The sequence below is a fragment of the Oryctolagus cuniculus genome, chromosome 17 (genome assembly GCF_964237555.1).
Source record: "Oryctolagus cuniculus chromosome 17, mOryCun1.1, whole genome shotgun sequence".
Lineage (NCBI taxonomy): Eukaryota > Metazoa > Chordata > Mammalia > Lagomorpha > Leporidae > Oryctolagus > Oryctolagus cuniculus.
Window position 1 is genome coordinate 53,224,331 of NC_091448.1, and position 22,669 is coordinate 53,246,999.

General features: G+C 55.6%; 1 protein-coding gene across 3 annotated transcripts in view; it reads right to left on the reverse strand.

The window, feature by feature from the left end:
• PIK3R6 (phosphoinositide-3-kinase regulatory subunit 6) overlaps positions 1-22,669 on the reverse strand; it is a 46,047-nt gene that overhangs the window by 16,969 nt on the left and 6,409 nt on the right. The window contains exons 2-13 of one of the 3 annotated variants that reach the window (XM_070060053.1): positions 15,666-15,767; positions 8,772-8,855; positions 8,200-8,373; positions 7,735-7,803; positions 7,088-7,220; positions 6,862-6,931; positions 5,715-5,898; positions 4,795-4,960; positions 3,168-3,254; positions 2,112-2,535; positions 1,740-1,818; positions 1,109-1,240 (exon numbers count right to left, since the gene is read on the reverse strand). In XM_070060053.1, coding sequence (XP_069916154.1) covers positions 1,109-1,240; positions 1,740-1,818; positions 2,112-2,535; positions 3,168-3,254; positions 4,795-4,960; positions 5,715-5,898; positions 6,862-6,931; positions 7,088-7,220; positions 7,735-7,803; positions 8,200-8,373; positions 8,772-8,855 — 1,602 coding nt within the window. In that variant the 5' untranslated portion in view covers positions 15,666-15,767. The remainder of the gene's footprint in view (positions 1-1,108; positions 1,241-1,739; positions 1,819-2,111; positions 2,536-3,167; positions 3,255-4,794; positions 4,961-5,714; positions 5,899-6,861; positions 6,932-7,087; positions 7,221-7,734; positions 7,804-8,199; positions 8,374-8,771; positions 8,856-15,665; positions 15,768-22,669) is intronic. The other 2 variants (XM_070060054.1, XM_051825189.2) reach the window with 2 other exon arrangements.

The following is a 22,669-nucleotide window of genomic DNA, read 5'->3' on the forward strand; positions in this document are numbered from 1 at the left end:
TAACAGCAAGAATCGTTATCAAACGCGAGGCAGAGGTTTAGCAAGGAATCAGAGACACTGCCTGATGAAAGCTGTAGGGGTACGCTGATAGGGGATACAAGAAGACGTTAATAATAGAAAGTCAGATCATGCTCTCTTAGAAGGAAATGCACTAGGGGCCGCCTGCCATGCTGGAATCCCATATGGGCACCGGTTCGAGTCCCAGCTGCTCCTCTTCCTATCCAGCTCGCTGCTGTGGCCTGGGAAAGCCAGATGCTTGGGCCCCTGCACCCACGTGGGAGACCCAGGAGAAGCTCCCAGCTTCTGGCTTTGTATAGGTGCAACTCTGGCCGTTGTGGCCATTTGGGGAGTGAACCAGCAGATGGAAGACCTCTCTCTCTTTGTCTCACCCTCTCACTATCTGTAGCTCTACCTCTCAAATAAATAAATAAAATATTTAGAGAGAGAGAGAGAGAGAGAGAGAGAGAGAGAGATATGCATGCTCCTCTACATGCCAACATGAAATTCTAAAGCTTATCAAAGAAGATAGAATATACAAGCATAGCTTGAAAAGTTTTCAACAATGAAATACATGCCAGGGATTAAAATAGCAACATGCTAACATGTACAGAAATGGTTGGATCAATGAGACAGAAATAAACCCAAGCATAAGTAGGAATTCAGCGATTAATAAAAGCAACATTTCAAATGGATGCGGCCAGATGGGTTAGGCAATAAATAGCTTTAAGACGACTGACTGAATGTTTGGAAATGATAAGACTGCACACCTTACAGTAAACACTAAAATCTCGCAGATGGGTAACAAGTGAAGTGCAGAAACGGAGACGCTATGCACGCTGGCATGAACTACGCGGGGGTATTTATTTAATCCCGCGGTGGAGCAGGCTGTTCAGCGCCTAACTCCAGGGCAGAAACAATGAAGAATAAAAACACCCCCGGCCTGCACAGAATGCTAAATTCCTGCACGTCAAACACCGACAGGAGAATTATGAAGGCGCCTCCAGAGCTTCATAGCTGAGAATGTCCTGTGTCTTCCCCAAAGCCCCGCTCCCTGGATGCACCCCGGCTCCCCCGCCCCAGCTCCCCGCCCCGCCCTGCTGCCCCCTACCATCTCAGCCAGCTTGTGGATGGCGGCACACAGGGTGTTCACCGTGCTCTCGTACCAGGGGTCTGCGCGGCCCAGGAACACGGCCAGCTCCGCCAGCTCCCCCAGCTCCAGCTGCCCGGACGTAGTGGACTGCTGCAGAGGAGGAGGGGTGAGGCAGGCCCGTGGGGCCCTCACTTCCTGGCCAGAGGGGCCCCGGGCTCGTCCACCTTTGCTTTGTAGATGTGGTCACCCACTTCATCGCTCGGGGCCTCCCTTTCTGCCCTGCGTGTGCTTTGCTGAGGGCCATTGGCCAGGGACATTGGCCGACAGTCATCCCGGCTAAGAACGGGAGTGAGCAGTAGAGAGTAAGACCTGCACCTGTGGTGAGTTCTCCCTGCCTGTGTGGTCCCTAGAAATGTGCAGTAGTGGGTGGGGGGTGGGGGGGGCAACTCAGGAGCCAGGAACTCAATCCTGAGCCCCCCACATAGATGGCAGGGACCCAACGACTCAAGCCATCACGGCTGCCTCCCATTGCACACGTTAGCAGGAACCTGGCACGGCGGGTGCTAAATGTGGGTTGCAGGTGACCCAGCCAGGGTTCCTAACTCCTAGGCCAAGACCCAGCCCCTTCTCCTGCCCCAGCCTCCATCACCTGTGGCCCCAGCACGGGGATGTAGTAGAGCTGCAGGCTGAGCCTGGGGGTGAGGCAGAACTTCTGGGTCTCCCGTTTCCTAGCAACAGGCAGCGAAGCACAGAAGGTGAGTGAGGGGTTGGCTTCCAGTAGCCTTGGCCCTGCCATTTATATTCATTATTTGTCACCAGAGGGATTTAGGCTGTCTCATCGAGCCTCTGTTTTCTCGTCTATAAAATGGGCGTGATCGTGAGGCCCTGGCAGGGTGGTGACAAGGACTAACAGGGCCGACAAGTGTACAGCAGCCGGTCCCCTGCAGCCTCCTTCTTCCCCCAGCCCATCCTGCCCCTCCCTGGGCCCTCCCCATCCCAGCCCCTGTCTCCAGCCCCTCACCTGAGTCTGTGGTAGGCCTGGGCCAGGCGTCCCAGCATCCTGTCATCACCCAGCACCAGCACGCGGGCCGTGTGCAGCCGGGAGACACCGGGCAGTAGCTCCCCATCACTGCCGGGCCTGCCCGTCCTGCGGTGCAGCCCTGAGGGCCCGGCCCAGCCAGCAGGCATCAGGAGGTCCGGAGGCCACGCCCGCTTCTTGACGCCCCCTTTGCGCTGCAGCCCCACACGCTCCAGCTCTGGGCTGCCGGGCGCCGGCAGCTCCTCGGGCCCCAGAGGAAGGTCACGCTCGATGCCGCTGTCCGTGGACAGCACGGACACTCGGGCCATGTCCCGGTCTGGCCGGAAGCCCTGCAGATCCAAGGCCTCCAGGTCAGCGCTGAGGCGTGGCTGGGACTGTGGGCGGAGGAAGAGCAGCAGCTCCTTCCCTGAGGGCCGAGGATATGGGTGCTGTCAGGGTGGTGAGGCCCGGGGCCCGTGTCGCCCAGACACTGCAAGGCTCTGTGGTCAGCAAAGCTGCAGAGTCCCACTCGCTCCTGCCACCCTGTTAAAGGTCCTGAGAAGTCCTACAGCTATGCCCTCAATCTTCCCCAGCATTCAGCCGACCCCCGGCCCCCTCTGTGCAACCGTGTGCTCCCAGCCTCCCAGCCCCCGGAGCTTCCTCCAGACACAGGTACGGGGCCTCGAGGGCACGGAGGAGAGCCGGCTTCGACTCGTGTGGCTCAGCATGGGAAGGGAAGGGCCAAGGCGTGAGCCCAGCTCCCTGGTCCCAGGCTTCTTCCCAGCATAGCCTGTGCGTCCTTCTCTTCTCTTGAGGAGAGGCAGGGGCACGAGGTGGTTACGGGACCAAGGACCAAGGTGCTGAGTTTTAGCGATGGAAGGAGTTGGTGGCTTTCCTCCAGGCACACGCAACAGCTTAGGGAGGGACAAGGTGCACACACCGAGACAGACACACTCACACACACACTCACACATGGGCACAGACACCTGCTGGAACCCCCACCCCCACCCGTCTCCAGCCAGCACCCCACACAGCAGCAAATGGGCCCCAGGCACATACAGAGCTGCTCCTCGTCCGTCCACAGGTGGAAAGTGATGTAGGGGCTGGGCAGGGGGGTGCTTGGTGGCCGGTCCTGGGTGGGGTCACCTGAGGAGAGGAGGGGGCTGTGCAGACCTTGGAGGACAGCATTCTGCGGCGCGCCCCCTGCCCAGCTCCCATGTGGGGGTCCCCAGGGCTGGCTGGGACTTCTCCCCGGCGGCTGGCATCTGCTGCCTTCCGTTCTCGGAGGGTCCAGCACTGCTGCTGCCCCTTCCCACCCAAGAAAGCTTAGTGGGCTCCTGCTTGCACCAAGGTGTCCAGCTCTGCCTCCGGGACCCTTCCCAAACCAGCCCAGAGGGTCCTTTCCAGCCTCTGCTCCCTCCACTGCCCCTCCTCTCAGCCCCACGTCACCCTGCCAGCCTGAGGCTGCTCTGGTTTCTCAGAGCCACTTCCGGTCGCCCGCACATGGTGCACAGTCAGTCAACAGTTGCTCCTGCTGTGGGTGCTAGGGCAGCGCGGAGCAGAGACCAGGGCAGCCCTGCCCTCCCTTGGCTTTCTGGAAGCCTTTTCTGACCTCGCCGGTGGTCCCCAGGGGTCATTCCCTCCGGGCAGACTTTCTTGTCTGCACACGGGGTCCAGCTTGTGTCTGGCAGTAGGATTTGGCTCTTGCGTCCCTCTCTAACTTCTACCCAGCTGTGCCTCCCTCCCTAACGAGGCTGCAGGTTTCCCAGGAGGGAGCACTCCCCACCTGCCAGGCGCGGGTCGACTCACCTGGCACACTTCGTAATCCCCTTTCTCTGGATGCTGCCAGCGACCTGGCTGACAGGCAACAGCCCCAGTTCACAAGGGAGGAGCTGGGAGAACCAGCAAGGGCTAACCATCTGCCCAAGGTTGGCAGAGGCAGAAGTTGAGCCCAGGCTGCCCGGCTGTTACCCATGACACTGCGCTTGTAACCACTGTCCCCCCTGTAGCCATATGGGCTTCTCAGGGGGCTGGGCACACAGATGCACGGAGCAAGTCTGGGTAGGACACAGGTGCATCCTGGTACACCCAGGCTGGCACGCTCCACGGACGCTCTGGGTGAGCCTGGAACAGGGCCCACGGGGGAACCCACCCACCGCAGCCAGGAAATACAGATTCCCGACACCCCGGGGCTGGCTCCTCTCTTTCAGATCCCGGGTGGCAGAGCTCTGAACCATGCACACCAAGGAGCAGAGCGGTGGAGAGCCAGACAGCCTGGGTTTGAGCATTGCTTCTGCCACTCACAAGGCTGGGTGATCTGGGGCAAGATTTTTAACCTCTTTCTAACTCAGTTATTCTGCTCTGGAAAACGGAATCATCATAGTTTCCATCTCCCGAGTCCACAGTGAGGACCAGTTGCTCTAATAGACCTAAGATATTTAACTATGTGTGAAGCGCTAAGAACAGCAACAGGGAGACAGCAAGGGGCTCTGCAGGTGTGTGCTGCTAACGAAGCCCAAATCGGCCACCTGCTTAGCCTGCTGGCCGGCCGCCACGTCCTTAGACCGCCCCGGGGGCCCGCACGCTCCATGTCCGGCACCCTCTGCACGCGGGCACACCCCTAGCAGCGGCTGCACTGCTCTCTGGCGCCCCCTGCCGCCGCCGCCGACCCGCGATTGCCACTTACCTGCGCGATGCCCCCTGGCGGCGGCTGCCGGGCCCAGCAGCGAGCAGTAAATCTCCTCCAGCCGCTCCAGGTGTCCGGCGCGGCTCGGGCTGCCCTCGCTTGCCACCTGCTCCACGGCTGCCACCACGGCGTGGAAATAGCGCTCCAGGGTGCGGCGGGGGCTGGCCTGCCGGGGAAAGGCGTCAGAGCCCGGGGACCCCGACTCCCGCGCAGTGTCCGCGGAGTCTCAGCCCAGCGGGTGTGTGTGTGTGGGGGGGTCCCCTCTGCTGTGGCCCTGGAAGCTCAGGATTCTGGCTGGCAGTGGTCGGGGCTCCTCCCTGCAAGAGCTCAGATGCCCTAGACAGGAGTGGGGGCTGGGGAAGTGAGTGACAGCACAGGCTTCCATACGGCCTCTTTCCAAGGACAGGGGGAAGGAAACGTTACATATATGTGCATGGGCACGCGTGCAGTGCATACCCCCCCCCCCCCCGGGGAGAGTTTGGGATCTTGATTTGTCAAGGAGCTAGAAGGGCTGATGGGCTAGTGAACAGTTCTGGGTTCAGATCCTGGCTCAGGCACTTTGCACGTGTGTGAGCTCTGTACAGCTCCGTGCCTTAATGTCCCCAACTGCAAATGCAGATGGTCATTGTATCCGTGTCCCAATGCCATGGTGTGTGTGTGTGCGCATGTGTGATGCAGTGCCTGGAACAGAACGGACCTGCCAGAAACCGCGGCTGTTGCAACCAGGAACATCGTAGCTACTGAGGACATAAAGGCTGACTACTCTGTGATTTTTAATTTGCCCTGTAGCTCACTGGCAGCTGTCGGGTCTTCTGTGGTCCCCTGAATGCACTTTAGAGGGATGGGGCCGAGGGGAAGTGGAATAGCAGAGGGGGGAGCAGCAGCAGGGCGGGTGGGCGGCTGGCACGGGCATTGGTTACCTGCAGCTTCTGGTGCAGTGCGCCCACGTGGCAGGCCTCCCCCAGAGCCGCCTGCAGGGCGTGGGAGACCACGTGGCGCATGCAGGCCTCGGGCGTCTGCTGCCCCTGGGCCGCCTGGATCTCCAGCAGCAGAGCCGTGCACACAGATGCAGACACCAGCTCCGGATCCACGAAGAGGAACACTCTGAGGGGGAGGAGTAGAGGGGGCGGGGCTGGATGGGGGGGCACCCCCGGGGCTGTGCAGCCCCACCCACCTCGAGTTGTTTAGTTCCTTTAAAAGGAGGAGCCTCAAATCCAAACGTCTATAGTGGAATGCAGTAGGGAGTGGTGGGGGCTGTGGCAAACAAGAACACACAAGGCACTTCTGGGGGGCAGTCCTGCTCACTCCACTGACGTCCAAGGACGTCATATAGGAATACAGCCAGAGTCCTATGTCTAAGGAAGCTCCTCTCTCAGCAGCCTGGCCTGGGGGCCGTGTCACCCTCCAGGAGGGACTCCACATCCTGCCTGTCAGGACTGGGGCATGGAATGCTGAGTAAGTGAGTCCCAGCCCCTCACGTCACCCTTATCATGCTCAGAAGCCAACCTCACCCACCTGTCCTCCTCACTCAACTGTGTCATTCTCCCCTCTGACTCCCTGGGGTGCCCTTTCCCCTCCCTGCACCCAGCACCCCCAGCCTCAAACTCCAGCTGTGCCTTTCAGTGCCAAGTGAGTGGAGGGCCCAGCAGAAGAGGGAGGCGTGCACCCTCTGCCATCAGGCCCCTGCCAATACAAACGGGACATTCCACGGTCTTGTCTCTGGTGCTGGGCACACACAGAGGACACTCTGGAGCCGCCTCTGCTGCCCGGCTGCTTTGATGCTGCATCACAGCCAAGGGTAGGGTGCAGGTGCAACCCCAGGGCTCCAGGGTGCCCCCCAGGGCCACATCCAACCCCCACCCCCACCCTGTAAGTCCAGCTCAGGAAGACAGCCCTGTCCTACCTCCAGGGGCCTCTAGACAGACACATGCAGCCTTCTCCACCCTTGGAGGGTGAACACCAGGAATCCTGCCCCCACCTCCGTGCTCCATGTTTGTCCTCCTGCCCCTGAGCAGCCAAGCAGGTGCCTGTCCCCCCAGGGGGCTTAAGGCAGCCAGGGCCGCTTACCTCTCTTGGTAGGGATACAGCTCGCTCATCAGGTTCTGTTCAGCGATGACAGTCCTCTGGTATAGCGTCCCTGCAAACCAGACCCCGTCAGCCAGCCCCGGGACGAGCCTTGGGGCCTCGTGCTCACTGTCCTGTCCCCCGCGGATGGTGGCTGAGACGTGTGAGCTCCCCAGTGCCCTGGGGGAAGGGCCCGGGGCTCAGGTGGTGTGGGTGTAACAGCCCTTACCGGGCACGGCCGCCTCGGTCTTGAGCCTGATGGCGCAGTCCAAGGCAACTGTGCAGTAGGGCGCAGGCAGGGTCAGGAGCCTGGTGCAGAAGGCATAGGTCCTGCGGTACAGCTCCTCGGGGATGCCCGTGGCCTGAGGGAGAGGGGGTGGTTGGGGTGCCCAGAGCCCTAAGGCATGACGGGTCTGGGTGGGGTGGGAGTTGGAGGGGGAGGAGGAGAGTCGGGTCTGAGAGCCTCTCTCCCAAATCTACCCCTTCCAGCTTGTTCCGCCAGCCTCTCTGATGCCCCCCACCCCAATCACCATGGCCTTGTGCCCCACCAGCAATTAGACTCCACCCCCCAACCCTGCCCTGCTTGGTTGAAGCCACATGCTTCTGTGGGTTTCCAGGCTGCAAATCTTGGGGTTACTGCTCGCACCCCGCCTCTTTCCGTTCCATGCTGCCTCGACTTCCCCGTGGTCTCTCCACTCCTTTCTCTTCGCAGGACAGGGAAAGGGCATGGCCAGTGCCAGGGAGCCAGATTGGAGCAGACAATGCAAAGGTTTTCCCAGACTCACACGGGGCCAGCGCCAAGCCCAGCCACACAGGGGCCGCCGCCACCACCACCACCACCACCACCACCACGTCAACCCCTGGTTCCCAGCTCACCTTCGTGAGCACGTACATGAGGGTGTGCAGCAAGGGAATGATGACGTGCCGCAGGTCCTCGCTCTCTGCCTGGAGACCAGGAGACCAGGGGATATTACTGGGCCAGGCCTGGCTGGGACTCCCCCAGGCTCCGAGCAGGACTGGCTGGGGGTGGGCAGGAGATGGTGTAGAAGGTGGCGACCGTTATGCCAAGGGGAGTGAAAGGGTCCCAGCCTGCCTGGGACCAGGGTGGCATGGGTGTGGGAGGTGGGGGAGGGGCAGCACTGACTCAGGCAGGAACCCGGAAGCAGTGCCTCTCAGACAAACAGTTTTTGCTTCTGCACAGGCATAGGAGGAAGATGTGTGTGGTCGAGGCCACACCCACAAATGACCCAAGTGCAACTGAGCCCCAGGACCCGTGAGCCTCTCTTCTGCTCATGTCCACTTGCACCTGCTCCCCTTCCACTCTAGCCCCCAGGAACCCACCTTTTCCAGTTCCCTGAGCAGAATGCGAACCAGCGTGGGACTCCTAGCAGGATCTCGCTCGAGCTTCTTGTGCAGGGACCACCTCCACATGCCTGCTGCGGGGGACCCAGACCTCAGCAGCCGCTGGCCGTGACTTTGGCCAGACTTGGCTCCGACGCCGCAGCCAGGGCTTGGCTGCAGGTGCATGTGGGTGCACAGTGAATTTGCAAGGTGGAAGCCAGCAGGGGGTGGGACACAAGTGGGGACAACAGCCACGGGTAGGCACTCACAGAGCTGCGGGTATGGACCCCGAGGCACATCTGGAAGTCCCACAGGCTAGAGTGCCCGGGGGAGGCTGGGTTTGGAAGTGGAGTAGGGAGGTAGCTAAGAGAGAAAGCAACAGGTCCCCAGGGCACTCTGCTGGGTGGCGGGGTGTGGGGGAGGGGAGCGCTTGAACCAGGGAGCAGAGAAGCCAGCTCATTCCTCTCCAGGTGTTTCCAGCGGGAAGGGGGCTCAGCTGGGGCCCTTTGCTGGGTGTGTGGGCGGAGCAGGCTGGGGTGGGGTAGGGGAGGCTGCATGCTGCTGGCTCCTACCTTGGTTGCTCTGCAGGGCGGGGACCTGGGCGCTGAGCTCCCGGAGCACAGCTTGTACGCTCCTCTGCAGATCCAGCTCCACATCTATGCCGGGTGGGTTGGGGGAGGGGGAAACTTTGAGGCCAGCAGCTTCTGGAGCTCAGCCCCCTGGACTCACCCTTGCCCCCACCTCCATTCCCCCCCAACTCCACCACCGAAAGTGCTGTGAGCTTCTCCCATGAGCCTCAAGCCGCGCCGGTAACATTATCAGCTTAGAGCTGGGAGCCAGCACGCCGAGCTGGGACAGGCCTTTCCATCAGTGTTTCTGGGTTCTTTGTAAAAGCAGCCCAAGGTGTGGGACGCACAGCACTTCCCCTTTATCTGTGGTCGACTGCGGGCCAAAAACATTACGTGGAAAATTCCGGAAGCAAACAATTGACAGGTTTTAGACTGCGTGTGTGGTTCAGCCCTTTGTCCAGGGTGTCCAGGCTGTGCACACGACTTCCCCCAGGCACGTTAGTGACCTAGCTGTCCGGGCTATGGAATCCACTGTCAGGGTATCCCCAGGGCTTGTGTTCCGGCAGCTTTTATTTGCCCTAATAATGGCCCTAAAGGGCAAGAGGATTGAGGCCAGGGGGACACCAGAGCACAGAGCACAGCAGGATAGGGGGTGGGTGCGTGGCCGGCAGTTCAGCCACTGGTCAGGCTGCCCACGTCCCATACTGGGGTGCCTGTATTTGAGTCCTGGCTCTGTTTTCAACTCCAGCTCCCTGCTCACGTGCACCCTGGGAGGCAGCAGGTGATGGGTCCCTGCCACCCATGTGGGAGGCTTGGATGGAGCTCCTGGCTTCTGGAGTCAGTCCTGACCACGGGGTGGGCATTGGGGGAGTGAATCAGTGGATGGCAGTGCGCTCTCTCTTTCTGTCTTTCACTGCCTCCTAAATACAAAACAAAAAAATATGGTAGGAAAGGTTAATTCCAGTGCTCCGGGGCAAAGCTATGGGCCGTACAGGATAAACACCAAAGCCCTGGTTCAGTACTTTCTGCAGCTTCTGGCATCCGCTGGGGACGTGTCCTCCACAGATAAGGGGAAAGCCACGTTAGGTGGTGGTACACAGTCTCAAAATACAAATAGTTACACACTGATTTTCATGTGTATTAGGAAAAAAAATACATGTGATTAACTCCTCAATCTGTGCAGAAGCTAAAAACCTCAAGTCAACCGAGCGAAACATATCAGACAAACACGAAGACAAGGGGTAACAAAGATGCTCTCTCTCCTTGGCCAAACCTTCCGAAGGCTCCCTGGAGCCCTCTCTTCCACTAGGCCTGAGTCTGGAACCCTGCACTCTCCCTGACCTGCCCAGCCCAGCCCAGTTGCAGCGAGAATCCCACAAAGTCGGTTCAGAGTGAACACCCCGCTCCTGACCTCGGATCAAGCATTTCTCCACCGTCAGTGTGTGAGAATCTACCGGCCTCCAGCAAGAATCCCGCTGCCCCGACCTCTCTGGACCCCTCTCTCTGCTCACTGGCTGTGAAGCCCCGGGCTGTCTGCTCCGTGTGGGGAGCAGAGCTCACTCTCTCGCTCCTGTTGCAATGATTTTCCACAAATGTCAGCCTACATGAAGGCAGCCCAAGAAGAAGCAATGGGCATTTGAAAAGTGTTGGAGTGGGGCTGGTGCTGTGGCACAGTGGGTAAAGCCACCGCCTGCAATGCTTCCATCCCATACGAGCGAGCGCCAGTTCAAGTCCCAGCTGCTGCACTTCCTATCCAGCTCCCTGCTAACGCACCTGGGAAAGGCAGCAGAGGATGGCCTAAGTACTTGGGCCCCGGCCACCCACGTGGGAGACCCAAATGGATTTCTTGGCTCCTGGCTCTGGCTTGGCCCAGCCCCAACCCCAGCTGTGTGGCCATTTAGGGAGTGAGTCAGTGGATGGAAAATCTCTCTCAGTAACTGCCTTTCAAATAAATAAATAAATCTTTAAAAATAAATAAATAAAAATCAGCAGGTGCAGTCTGAGAGTGAAAAATGCGCTTAGGCCAAGGCACACTGTGTCCTGGCCACACGGCCCATCCCCCATGGCTCCGGGGCTGGCAGGTGCCTCTGAAGCCCCCAAATTTCCTCTGGTTCTCACTTGTCCCCACCTTGAGACCCTTGTCATGGCCAAGGCCTGGCCCTGAATCTCCTGCCTGAGAGTGGGCATCTGTGCACCTGCTGGATCTGCTGGGGAGGGCAGCGGCGCCTCAGCTGGGGCAGAGACTGCTTAGCTGGGCCTGGGGGCTGGTCGGTCTGTCCTTCCAGCCACCCATCCCCGCCTGCCTGCGTGAGCTAACGCAAGGTGAGTCATTCACAAATTTCCTCCCTACTCACCTCCCTCCCTCCCTCTCCCCCCTTTCTCCCTCCTGTCTCCCTCCCCCCTTTTCTCCTTTCCTCTCCCTCCCTCACTCCGTCTCTCTCCCTCTCCCACTGCAGATTGCTCAGAAAGACTCAAGGTCATGACCACTGTCCCTCCCTCCCTACTCAGCAGAAAGGCAGCCACGCCTTCATCTTTAGAGCCCCCAGGTCCCCCCTACTTTGCAAGGGGAGCTAAGTTTTTACCTTCCAGAATAAATCACAGAAGCTTCCTGGGAGCCCCGGGAGACAAATCTCAAAAAATCTTTGCTTTTGAAAGTCTGGGCAGCCAGAGCAAACCTTCCACCCCTGGACCACATCTGGCTGGCAGACATGTTTTGTTTGGGCTTGTGCAGTGTCTTAAAAAAAAAAAAAATTAATGGCCAACATGAACACATCAGGAGATTTTAGGTAAAGTTTGGGGTTTCTGGCACCCCTCGGAAATTCAGAGGCACTGGGCGGGCCACCTTCTTGCACGACACTGTGGAGAGGGGCTGGGGAGCAGCTGGCCCTTTCAGCTCGACACAAAGCAGAACCCCCCCCCGCCCCCACCCTCATCCATATCCTCTGCCTGGCCCCAGACAGCCCACCCAGCCCCTCCGTCAGGCTGCACTGTCAGCCGATGCTTTCTGTTAAAGAGGAAGCAACGCAGTTCAAGGAGAGGAGGTTGGACTCCCCAAGACTGTGAGGGCCCCAGAGTTCTGGGGTGCTGGGGAAGCGGGGGCACCAGGGACAGCTGAGCCACAGCTTGCTGGAGGCAGCGAAGAGCTGAAGAGAGCAGCAGAGCCCTGGAGGCCATGTTGTGACGTGCCTGTGACGTGCCTGTGACAGGCTGTGTCTGCCAGGCACAAGAATGGCCTCCCAGGCAGCTCCCCAACAAACCGGTCCCTCAGTTCCGCCGCATGGAAGACCTCACGCATTGCCCACTGTCCAGACTTCTCACAGGCTCCTGAGGAAGGGCCGAGTGTCCCCAGTGAGTGACACTGGCTTCCCGCTGACCTTGGAAAAATGAGGGCCTGAAGCTGGATTTGATTTGGGTAAGGAGAGAAAGAAATGGAATGTCTCAAGTGTCAGAGGTCAGGTGACAAGAGGCTCAGAACTGGGGCTAGCACCATGCCATAGTGAGTAAAACAGGGTGCAGTGCCTGCATCCTGTATGGGTGCCCGGGTGCTCCTCTTCCAATCCAGCTCCCTGCTAATGCGCCCGGGAAAGCAGTGGAAGGTGGCCCAAGTGCTTGGGCCCTGCACCCATGTGGGAGACCCAGAGGAAGCTCCAGGCTCCTGGCTTCGGATCGGCCCAGCTCTGACTGTTGCGGCTGTTTGGGGAGTGCATCAGCAGATAGAAGACCTCTCTCTCTCTCTCTCTCTATCTCTGCCTCTGCCTCTCTGTAACTCTGCCTTTCAAATAAATAAACAAATCTTAAAAAGAAAGAAAGAGAGAGAGAGAGAGAGAAAGCAGCTCAGAGCTCGGGGAGGACAGCTGTGCCAGAGGGCAGGACGAAGATCGTGGTGTCGGGATGCGGGTTCCTGGTGGTGGCAGGAGATCGAACCAACTCAGCTGGACCAAGTTGGTGTCGTTTGCCAGCTTGTTTGGGTGAGATCCAACCTCTGTTCAGAAAGGTAATTCTTGGGGGCCTCCGGGGCCCCGACCCCCTCCTGACATTAGTGAAATTGTCTTAAACTTCCTTTTCAAGCTCACCGCTGCATGTCTTCCTGGGGTTACCCCAAGCCCCTGGGACGGCTGACTTCACGTGTCAGCTTGACTGGGTCACACGGTGTCCAGATGTCACACGGTGTCATTTGCCCTGGTGTGTCTGGGAGGGTGTAAGGGTGTGTTTTACTTTTAGGTGGACAGACTGACTCAGCGCAGGAAAGGCCCGCCCTCACGGGGCTGGCCTCAGCCAATCAGCTGAACCGATAGAACCGAAGGCTGACTCTCCCCTGAGCAAGCGGGACCTCCCTGCCTCCGGCCTTGACCTGGAACATGGGCTCTCCTGGGTCTCTCTGCCTCGTGGACTGCGGCTCTTGGCACTTAAACAGCCTCCACAGTCACCCCGGGGCCCTTTGCAGATAGTCCGACACCACAGCACAGCCTTTCCGGCAACCACAGACCACGGATACAATGCTGATTCTGTAGATTGTATGCGTCGTATTGCCCGGTGACGTGGCAGCCATCCTGACGTCATGGGCCAGCGTATTCCTCCCATGTTTGTGGGGGGTGCTGGTGTAGACACACCTGCATGCCATCAGTCGTGTAAGAGTGTGGCACATACAGTGATGTACCGTATTCATACTTGACAAGCATCATAACTACTATGCTCTTCATTTATTATTTACTTGTTCATTTATTTTTTGAAAGGCAGAGACACAGAGAGGTCTTCCATTCACTGGTTCACTCCCCAAATGCCTGCAGCAGCCAGGGCTGGGCCAAGCTGAAGCCTGGAGCCCCGAAACCCAGTCTGGGTCTCCCACGTGGCTGGCAGGGACCCGACGACTTGAGCCCTCGCCTGCTGATTCCCAGGGTGCACCTTAGCAGGGAAGCAAGCATTGAGTGGAACCGGGAGTTGAACGCAGGCACTCTGATGTGGAAGGCAGCCATCCCAAGCAGGGTCTTGTGTTGGGCCAGACACCTGCTCCTGTTAGGCTCCCTCCCCCTCCTCCCCCATTTTCCTCCCCCTCCTCCCCCTTCTCCTTCCCATCTTCCTCCTCCTCCTTCCCATCTTCCTCCTCCTCCTCCCCATCTTCCTTCCTCCCCCTCCCCTTCCTCCTCCCCCTCCTCCCCTCCTCCTCCTTATCTTCCTCCCCCTCCTCCTCCTCCCCTCCTCCTTCCCATCTTCCTCCCCCTCCCCCTCCTCTCCTTCCTCCTCTCCCTCCTCTTCCCCACCTTCCTCCCCCTCCTCCTCTCCCCATCTTCCTCCTCCTCCTCCTCCCCCGTCTTCCACAGCCTTATACAGAGGAAGGCTAGGAAGGAAGAAGGCCTGGGCTCCACCTACCCCTCCCTGTCCTGGTGGCAGATCTGCCCTGTCCCCTGCTCTTTCTAGTATCTGGCACTTCAGCTTTTCTTCAATGCTTGGTCACTTTTTAGACAAAAGATTACATTGGCCACCTCAATTTTTATTGCTTGCATCCAGAGAAACTTTCCTGGCACCTGTCTCTTCCTAGAAGACAGCAGGGCTTATCATTTACAATGGGTTTATCATTACAATTAAAGTGAGTGGGAACAGTTCACCTAGAGAGGAAGATGCTTGGCCACTTCCAGCTTCCTGCTAATGCTGACCCAGGGAGGTAGCAGGTTGTCTCAAGTAGTTGGGTCCCTGCCACCCACATGGGAGACCTGGGTTGAGCTCCTGGCTCCCAACTTCCGCCTGGCCCAGCCCCTGCCATTTTGGGCATTTGTGGAGTGAACCAGAGAGGATGGGCGATCTCTCTCCCTCTCTCTCTCACTTACTGTTTCTCTTTCTCTCTTTCTCTGTGCCTGTCTTCTTCTATTTGTCTCTCTCTCTCTCTCTCTGCTTCTCGAATAAATAAACACAGTGCAAAATGAGCACAAAGGAAATTGGTTCTGAAACATTAGCAGGTTTTCACAGTGGTGCTCCATTCCTGGTCCTCAGCCCCAACCCCTCTGGTTAAAGACAACCCAGAATTTTGGGACCGTGGGGTTCACTGGGGGTCCCTGGTTCTGTGGAACTGCTTCTGATAGGTCCAGGCTCTCAGAGGGGGGGTGGAGTGCGGGGAGGATCCATGTGGTAGGGATGATGGCAGCCAGACACCTGTCCCTGCCTAGAGACCCCTCCCCTTCATCAGTGTCCGTGCCTGGTGGCCTTGGTGTGGCCTTGGGCTTGCTGGCTGATCATTAGCGGGTGCACATCTTGAGGGGAGCCGGCCCCTTTCCTTGTGGTCCTTGTTGACGCAGCCTTGGCATCACCCAGGCCCCGGTCCTGGCTTTGAGAGGATTACCTAACCACTCTCACTCTCAGTTTCCCTTCCAGAAAAATGAGGTCACAGCGACATCACCACTTCCTAGACTTCTCGTGACACTTCTACAAGGCAGCCAGAGTGTGGGCGTGGGGGTGAGACTGCCAGGTCCAGAGCCTGATGTGACCTTGGGGAAAATACCTGCCCATACCATGCCTCAGTTTCCCCTTTGGGAAAAGAATCCTTGCCTTATGGGGTTATCATAAAAACTAGGAGAGTTAATGTTTGCCAAGTGTTTTTTTTTTAATCACCCCTTGATACACTGTACACGCAATCTAGGCTTTCGTTAAATCGTCTCCGTGTTTGGTGATAAAGCCTGGCTACTTTGTCATCAGCTCAGTGACTGCAAACAATCAGTGCCTCCCACAGCAGGTGTGAGGGTGTCCACCCCTCAAGATGTTCTTCCCCTCGGGCCGCAGAGTTGGGGTCTCTCAGCCTGGCTGGGTTCAGGGGTCCCTGCCAGCCCTGGGGATGTCCCCCTGCAACCCCATCCCAACAAGCAGCAGCCGCCAGGCTTGGCAAACCCCCACAGCCCCCAGCACACTGACCTGAGCTCTCCATGGGAGCCCGCGGAGTCTGTGAGGAGGATGTGGTCGCCCCAGGCAGCGGAATGGAAAGCAGAGCGGTTGCTTTTCTGCACAGAGGTGCTTCTGCAAAAGAGGCGGTGGCGTGAGTAGCGGGAAGGTGAAGAAGTAGTGTCTGAGACGTGGAGGAAATCCTGGAGGCCCTGCGTCTCTAGCATGATGGGGGAAGCACAATCTAGAGATATTTAAGAAATACTTAAGTCACTAAAATATTTAAATGATGGAGAGGCTAGAGCTCTTGGAGAAATACAGCTAGCTTTCACCCACATGGGTTCTACAGCCGCAGGTTCAACCAGCCAAGGTTCAAAAAAAAAAAAAAAAGCATCTGTAATGAACATGTACAGATTTGGTTCTCATCGTTCCCTGGACAATGCAGCACGACCATCATGTATAACGTGTTAGGCATTAGAAGTAATTGAGAGAGGATTTAGAGTATAAGGGAGGGTGTGCAGGCTCTATGTAAATACTTCACGGTGTTCCATAAGGGGTTTGAGCATTCCCAGGTGCTGATACCTGTGGGGGTCCTGGAACCAATCCACTGTGGATGCTGGGGGGTGACTGCGCTTAAACAATCCTTACGTGGTGCTCAGTATGCAGCCGGCATGCCTCTAAGTGTTTAAAAGCCACCAGCTGTTTACTATGAATATATTAAGCACGTGAGGGAGGTACCATTTTTCCACCTCTCCTACAGATGGGGAGACTGGGGCACAGAGAAACCAAACAACCATTCAAACAGGTAACAGAGGCAGACACCACCTGGCACCCGAGCCCACACCCTTGGCCACCATCCCTGACCTCCCCACTGAGGACAAGGGAATTGCTCAGCCCGACCCCTGGGTTGGGGGGGAGGGAGGGGGAAGGGGAGGACCCCTAGAAATACCCGAGAGAACTGACATCGACTTAGGAAAACTAATCCAGAGAGAGAAAATGACAGGATTAGGAACGACGCATGTCCTACACGAAGGGACTTCAAAGAGCTTGTGGGAGAACGGAATTGAAAGACCAGTAGATAGCAGCAGCTCCCTCAAGTTCAAGAAACTTTTGGAAGTGATGAGATCTGCCTTTTAGTCCATCCCTGTAGAGCTGAGGCTCCCGGGACTTGAACCATGTCCATGCAGACCCCTTCACAATGTTAACTGTAGAAAGATTTTCCAAGATTACCCAAAAATTTTTTTTAAAGATTAGGAAGCAACAACAAGTCAGAAGGGGCCAAGTCAGGACTGGTGATCTCCCATCAAGACTCACAAATTGCTCTTGCTTGATGAGAAAACAGGAGCACCCTGACGTCGGAGGAGGACCCTGGTGGAGATTCCCAGGCATTTTTCGGGCAAGGCTTTGACTAACTTTCCCCAAATACTCTCCTAATAAGCTGATGCTGTCATTCTGTGGCTTTCGAGCAAGCCAACAAACAAAATGCCTTGAACAACCCCAAAAAACAGCTGCAGTGGTCTTCGTCCCACCGGCCTGCTTTGCAGCGTCCTGATCCTTCCGCTTCTTGGTAGCCATTACTTGGGTTACACTTTGTCTTCAGGATTGTACTGGGAAAGCCAGGTTTCCTTTCCTGTTATGATTCTTCTAAGAAACACTTCAGGGTCTTGAGCCCATTAGTTCAACACTTTCATGAAGAGCTCTGCTCTTGTCTGGAATACATCCGGGTGGAGCAGTTTGCACCCAGAGAGCAGAAAATAATTTTTTGAATTTTATTACTTTTATTACACATCAACTACTTTATATTTTAATTCTTTACAAAGAAAAGTGCTAAGAAAATTAAAATCACATGTTATATGGTTTTAAATCATAATTCTAGATTTCTTTACATAGAAGATGGAAAGGTTCAGTGGCTATGTCCACTGTCACAGACTTTAGTTCTGTTCACATCCTGCAAAATTAACTAGTCACACACAAAAATGTCTCAAATACAGTAAAATGTATGTAAAATAAAGGTAATTTATAAATCTTTAAAAACAGGTTTATATATTTACTTGAAAGTTAGAGTTTGAGAGAGAGAGAGAGAGAGAGAGAGAGAGAGAGAAAGGTCTTCCAATACCTGTTTCACTCCCCAGATGGCCACAAGGGCTGGAGCTGGGCCAGGCCCAAGCCAGGAGACAGAAGCCTCTTCTGGGTTTTGCATACAGGTGCAGGGGCCTAAAGACTTGGGCCATCTTCCACTGCTTTCTCAGGCCATTAGCAGGGGGCTGGATTGGAAGTGGAGCAGCTGAGACTGCAACCAGTGCCCATATGGGAAGCCAGCACTGCAGGCTTTACTTGCTACACCACAGTGCCAGCCCAGAAAATAAAATTTCAGTCAGAATGGTAAAAGGTCAGCCAACTGAGATGTCTCTATGAGGGTATTTCAAAACGTTCATAGAAGAATGAATTAAAAGCATGAGTTTATTTATATTTTCTAATATTGCGAAAAAATATTTTGCATCAAAAAGGTTTTTTACACTAAAATAAACTCTTTTAGTTCCATTTTCCCACTAACTTCCTGAAGTCTCCTTGTGTGGTGTTGGCTGCTGTTTGTACGTTAATCACAATCCTCTTCAATTAGTGCATGGACAAGTTTAGTTTTTTCCCCGAAAATTGACACAGATAGTCTGCCCCGGCAGGCTGCATCAACAACAATGTCTTGTGTCTTCTTAAAATGAGTTATCTGGGGGCCAGTGCTGTGTGTAGCAAGTTAAGCTGCTGCAGATTCCCACATGGGCATTGGTTCAAGTCCCAGCTGCTCCACTTCCAATCCAGCTCCCTGCTAATGCTCCTGGGAAAGCAGCAGAGGATGGCCCAAATGCTTGGGCCCTTGCACCCACATGGGAGACCTGGAAAAAGCTCCTGGCTCCTGGCTCCTGGCTTCAGCCTTGCCCAGCTCCTACCATGGTGGCCATTTGGGGAGTGAATCAGCCGATGAAAGATCTCTGTCTACCTCTGCTTTTCAAATAAATAAGCAACATATTAAAAAAAATGAGTTATGGCGGGGGGGCATTTGGTACAGCAGTTAAGGTGCAGCGTGAGACGCCTGCATCCCACATCCGAGTATTTGACTTCGAGTCCTGGCTCTGCTTCCTGCACCCTGGTAGGTGGCAGTTGATGGCTCAAGTATCTGAGCCCCTGCCATCGACATGGGAGACCTGGATGGAGTTCCAGGTTTCTGGCTTCAGCTTGGCCCAATCCTAGTTGTTGCAGGCATTTGGGGAATGAATCAGTGGATGGAAGATCTCTCTCTCTCTCTCTCTCTCTCTGTCCCTCTTCCTTTCAAATAAATACATAAAAATAAGTAAGCAAGTTATCCATTTGTGAACTACTGATTTCTTTGGGGCATTGCCCCATGAACTTTTCAGAAAACATCTCTGGTTTCACCATTCTTTCACCCAAGCTTCACCAATCTGATGCTCATTCTTGCTTTATTCTCAGCAGAATTCATTTTGTTCTGATCTGGAATCTTCTTAAACTGATGTCTCCTCCTTTTTGCTTCAGACTAGATCTTGTCTGCACATGTCCCAACAAGGTAGTTTTGGTGCAAAAAATTTTTGAAGGCCGGTGCCATGGCTCACTTGGCTAATCCTCCACCTGTGGTGCCAGCACCCTGGGTTCTAGTCCCGGTTGGGGCGCCGGATTCTGTCCCGGTTGCTCCTCTTCCAGTCCAGCTCTCTGCTGTGGCCTGGGAGTGCAGTGGAGGATGGCCCAAGTGCTTGGGTCCCTGCACCTGCATGGGAGATCGAGCGGAAGCACCCAGCTCCTGGCTTTGGATCGGCACAGGGCCAGCTGTAGCACCCATTAGCGGAGTGAACCAATGGAAGGAAGACCTTTCTCTCTGTCTCTCTCACTGTCTAACTCTGCCTGTAAAAAATAAAAAAAAAATTTTTTTTTTGAAGTCCATGCATAGTTTTTCCCAGTATACACTTCCCAGGAATTTTTGAAGACCAGCCACCTTGGCTACACCATGGGCTAACCCTACTAAATGACTAGACATTTTAAATGGACAGGAGAGAGTTCTAGTGAGTGTGTGGAGGAAGTGGAACGCCCATACTCGGCTGGTGGGAACGCAAAGTGGCACAGCTGGAAAACAACTTCTCACCAAGCTAAGCCACGTTTCCTATGGGATCCTGCTCTCCAACCAGCAGCTATTTCTTCTAGAAAAATGAAAACGGGCTGGCGCTGTGACATAGTAGGCTAAAAGTCTCTGCCTTTGTCATCAGCATCCCATATGGGCTCCAATTTGAGTCCCAGCTGCTCCACTTCTGATCCAGCTCCCTGCTAATGGCCTGGGATAGCAGTAAAAGATGGCTCAAGTCCTTGGGCCTCTGTATCCGCATGGGAGACCCAGAAGAAGCTCCTGGTTCCTGGCTTTGGATCAGCCCATTGTGGCCATTTGGGGAGTGAACCAGCAGATGGATGACCTCTATTTCTGTCTCTCCCTCTCTCTCCATAATTCTACCTTTCAAATAAATAAATCTTTTTAAAAATCTTTAAAAAATAGAAATTTACATTCACAAAAACATCTGTTCCTAGATATGGGCGGCAGCTCTATTTTTAAGTACCCCAAACCGACAACCCCGATGCCTGCCACGAGTGAATGGATAAGCAAACTGACATATCCACGATGAGATACTGTACCCAGAAATAGAAAAAGAGAACTACATGCAACAACACGCATGTACCTCAAAGACATTTTGCTGAGTAAGAACAGCAAGAATTGAAAGGTTACATGTTGTATGCTGCCAGGGATACAACATTCTAGAAAAGGGGACATGATACAGTCAGAGGGCAGAGCAGTGTTGTGAGGGGTTGAGTGGGTGACTACAGAGGGGGTGAGGAAAATGCTCTGGGGGGCCGGCGCTGTGGTGCAGCGGGTTAACACCTTGGCCTGCAGTGCCGACATCCCATACAGGCGCCGGTTCTAGTCTCGGCTGCTCCACTTCCAAACCAGCTCTCTGCTATGGCCTGGGAAGGCAGTGGAGGATGGCCCAAGTCCTTGGCCCCTGCACCCACGTGGGAAACTCGGAAGAAGCTCTTGGCGCCTAGCTTTGGATCGGCACATCTCTGGCTATTGCGGCCAATTGGGGGGTGAACCAGTGGAAGGAAGACCTCTCTCTCTCTTTCTCTCTCCTTCTCTCTCTGTTTATCTCTTTCAAATAAATAAATCTCAAAAAAAAAAAAAAAACAAAGAAAATGCTCTGCACCCTGCATCCTGATCCTATGTATGATATGTAGGTCACACAAGGTCCCTACCTCAGAGCCTTTGCACGTCTCTGCCTGGAGCACCCTCCCCTAGCTTTCTCCAGAGCTGGCTCCTCAGTGTTCAGATCTCATTTTGAACCTCACCTGGCCTTCCTGACCCCTCTAAGTAAAACAGCCGTCCCAATCACACTGGAGCACACACCTCATGGGAAATTTTCCCGTGTCGTGACTGGCTTTCTCGGCTACTGCTCAGAACATGAGACCCCCACACGCTGGCTCCTGGTGTGTCTCATTCCCTCCATCGTGCCTGGTTCATAGGACAGCACCACACCAAGTGGAAGAGGAATACATCTTTAGAAATATCTGATGAACAAATAAAGTGGAAGGGTCTCACCAAAAGCCACCAGGGCTAGAGCTCAGCTCTCAGCTCCAAGTGCAGGGTCATGGTCACTTCCCCTGCCTTTGCAACCCTTCCTGCCCCTCACCAAGCCCCTCTGCTCTAGTGAAACACACTGACCACACAGGCAAGCTTCTCTCCATAGGAGGCCTTGAAGGAAAGGAAACCACACAAATAAAAACGAAGAGAGAAATGTACAGCCAAGGAGGTGCTGTGGAGAGCTGAGAAGTCTCTGGGTGGTGTATTTGTCTTTTTTCTTTCTTTCTCTCTCTCTCTCTCTCTCTCTCTCTCTTTCTCTCTCTCTCTCTCTCTTTCTCTCTATCTCTTTCTCTCTCTCTCTTCCTCTCTTTCTCTCTTTCTTTCTTTCTGGAGCTGATGAGAGAGAGAAACCAAGAGAGCCGGCCCTCATGTGCTGGTTCTGCTCTCCAAATGCCTGCAATAGCTGGAGGTGGGCCAGGCCAAAGCAGGGAGCCAGGAACTTAATCCGGGTCTCCCACAGGGGTTGCAGAATTGGAAATGGAGCCAGGACTCACACCCAGGTACTTGAAGTGACAGCTCTGCCACAAGGCCAAATGCCTGCCCCCTGATTTTCAACTGAAGAGAAAATTCTAGAAAGCTTTAATGATTTCTGCCAGAACTCTCCTCATTCATTCATTCAGTCATCAGAAATTTATGCAGGTAGCGCAGGTGGTGGGTCCTTCCAGCGCAGCCCTCCGTCGGTTCTTCCCGTCCTTGGGGGCTGCTGACCACAGCAGAGTGGGGGAACAGCCCCTAGGGGACAAGCCTCCACCTAGACAGGAAATGAAAACGACAGAACCCAGCCCATTCTTAAAATGCGTCAGCGCCTCATCTGTCTCCACTTCAGGGATGGCCTAAACCTCCTGGGAGATGAAGCAGGTCCTGGCGGACATTTTCCCAAGGAACCCTGGCAGGCGCTGATAGCATGCACCACGCCCCGGGCACCGCTAGGGTGAGGGCGACCTCCCTCCCACACACGCCTCCTGCTGTGTGATTCTGGCCTAATCCTCCTGAGCTGTGGAGGCGAGGAAGGGGCTCCAGCCCAGCCCTCAGTCCCACTGCCACCAGCCAGGGAGGGCGAGGTTTTGTCATCCGTCCGTCCATCTGTCCGTCCATGTAACTCGTGTGCTGAGAAGCTGTGCCTCTTTATATTCCAACAAGGGCACCTCCTGCGTGAGCTGCTGGCCCTGCGCAGGCCTCTCTGCTCCTCCGCCCAGCTGCCGGCTTGCGGAAGGCTGGAAGTCCCGACAAGTGCACGTCCTCGCTCGCCTTGCGCGGTAACCACGGAGGCAAAGCCGCAGTCGCCGTCTTGCAAAGGAACCGCAAACTCCCAGCCATGGACCTGCGGCCTCGGGCGCTCTGTGTGCTCGCTGGC